General features: G+C 56.0%; 1 protein-coding gene across 1 annotated transcript in view; it reads right to left on the bottom strand.

The window, feature by feature from the left end:
* Positions 1-25: 25 nt before the first annotated feature.
* Positions 26-1,481, bottom strand: part of LOC130587239 (A disintegrin and metalloproteinase with thrombospondin motifs 10-like) — a gene marked incomplete at its 3' end in the record, with an annotated part of 5,244 nt that continues 3,788 nt past the window's right edge. The window contains exons 2-4 of the mRNA XM_057388208.1: positions 1,288-1,395; positions 215-360; positions 26-93 (exon numbers count right to left, since the gene is read on the bottom strand). Coding sequence (XP_057244191.1) covers positions 26-93; positions 215-360; positions 1,288-1,395 — 322 coding nt within the window. The remainder of the gene's footprint in view (positions 94-214; positions 361-1,287; positions 1,396-1,481) is intronic.

Here is a 1,481-nt window from a genome sequence, read left to right as displayed (position 1 = left end):
AGCCCCGCTGCCAGCCCGGCCCCACTCACGTCGGTGTTGCAGGAGCGGTAGCGTTTCCTCTCCCCCAGGCAGTACTTCCCTCCGATCGTGGGCCTGCCGAGGAGGGAAGGAGAGGCTGCAACAGCTCCGGGCAGGGTTTGGGGCTGGTGTTCACCCCGGGGAGTTTGGGGTGCTTGTCCCAGGTGGTTTTTCCCAGCCCTGCCCTGCYGTGTACCTGGGGCTGTCGCAGTGGCGCACGGATGAGGACACGCCACCGCCACACGTCCGGCTGCACTCGCCCCAGGAGGACCAGGACCCCCAGGCTCCGTCCACRCCCTCCGGCCGCGTCCCAAAGGGCACACACTCCCTCTTGTAGCACCACTGTGGGGACACAGAGCCCTGAGTGCCCCGGGGACAGGGGAACATGGGGCCAGCTCGGAGCTGGGAGTGTCTCTGATCCTAAGGGATCTGAACCTGGAGCTGCCCACATCCCATATCCCCTATCCTCTATCCCATATCCCCTATCCTCTATTCCATATCCCATATTCTACATTCCATATCCCATATCCCACATTCCATATCCCATATCCCATATCCCATATCCCATATCCCATATCCCATATTCCATATCCCATATCCCCTATCGCATATCCCATATCCTACATCCCATATCCCCTATCCTCTATTCCATATGCCACAGTCTACATTACACATCCCATATCCCACATTCCATATCCCATATTCTGTATCCCATATCCCATATCCCATATCCCCTATCCCCTATCCCCTATCCCACATCCCATATTCCATATCCCATATTCCACAGTCCATATTCCACATCCCATATCCAAGATTCCAGATCCCCTATCCCACATCCCCTATCCCCTATCCCATATGCCATATCCCCTATCCCATATCCCCTATGTCACATTCCACATTGCGCATCCCATATCCCATATTCCATATCCCATATCCCACATTTCATATCTCATATCCCATATCACACATTCCACATCCCTTATCCCATATCCCATGTCCCATATTCCACATCCCTTATCCCATATCCCATACCCTATATCCCATATCCCACATTTCACATTCCAGCTCTGCCCCAGCTGTGCTCTGAGCTGGATTTTGGGGTGATTTTTGGGCTCCTCAGCACACCCCATCCTCCCTCCGGGGCAGCTCTGGACTCCTGACAGGTTGCTGGGTGCCCCTAAATGAACTCCACCCCAACAATAATCCCGTTTCTGGAGGGGGGATCCAGCCCCTCGGTGCCGGCTGGCACCGTGCCCAGGGCTGCCTTACCCCCTTGTCGATGGTGTTGGTCTGGCAGATGGTGCCCTCGGCCGCGGGGATGCTGTTGGTGATGCAGCGGTTGCTTTTGCTCAGGCACCACAGCTCGCTGCACACTTCCTRCACGGGGGGAGGTTTGGGGCCAGGAGAGACACAGAAACCCAACCCAGATTAGGATGGGTGGGATATGGGGACACTGTGGGGAC

Source organism: Malurus melanocephalus, unplaced genomic scaffold (assembly GCF_030028575.1).
Source record: "Malurus melanocephalus ecotype Western Australia unplaced genomic scaffold, MMel_1.1 scaffold_1673, whole genome shotgun sequence".
NCBI lineage: Eukaryota > Metazoa > Chordata > Aves > Passeriformes > Maluridae > Malurus > Malurus melanocephalus.
Note: the sequence above shows the minus strand (reverse complement) of the source record. Positions and strands in the feature narration are given on the sequence as shown.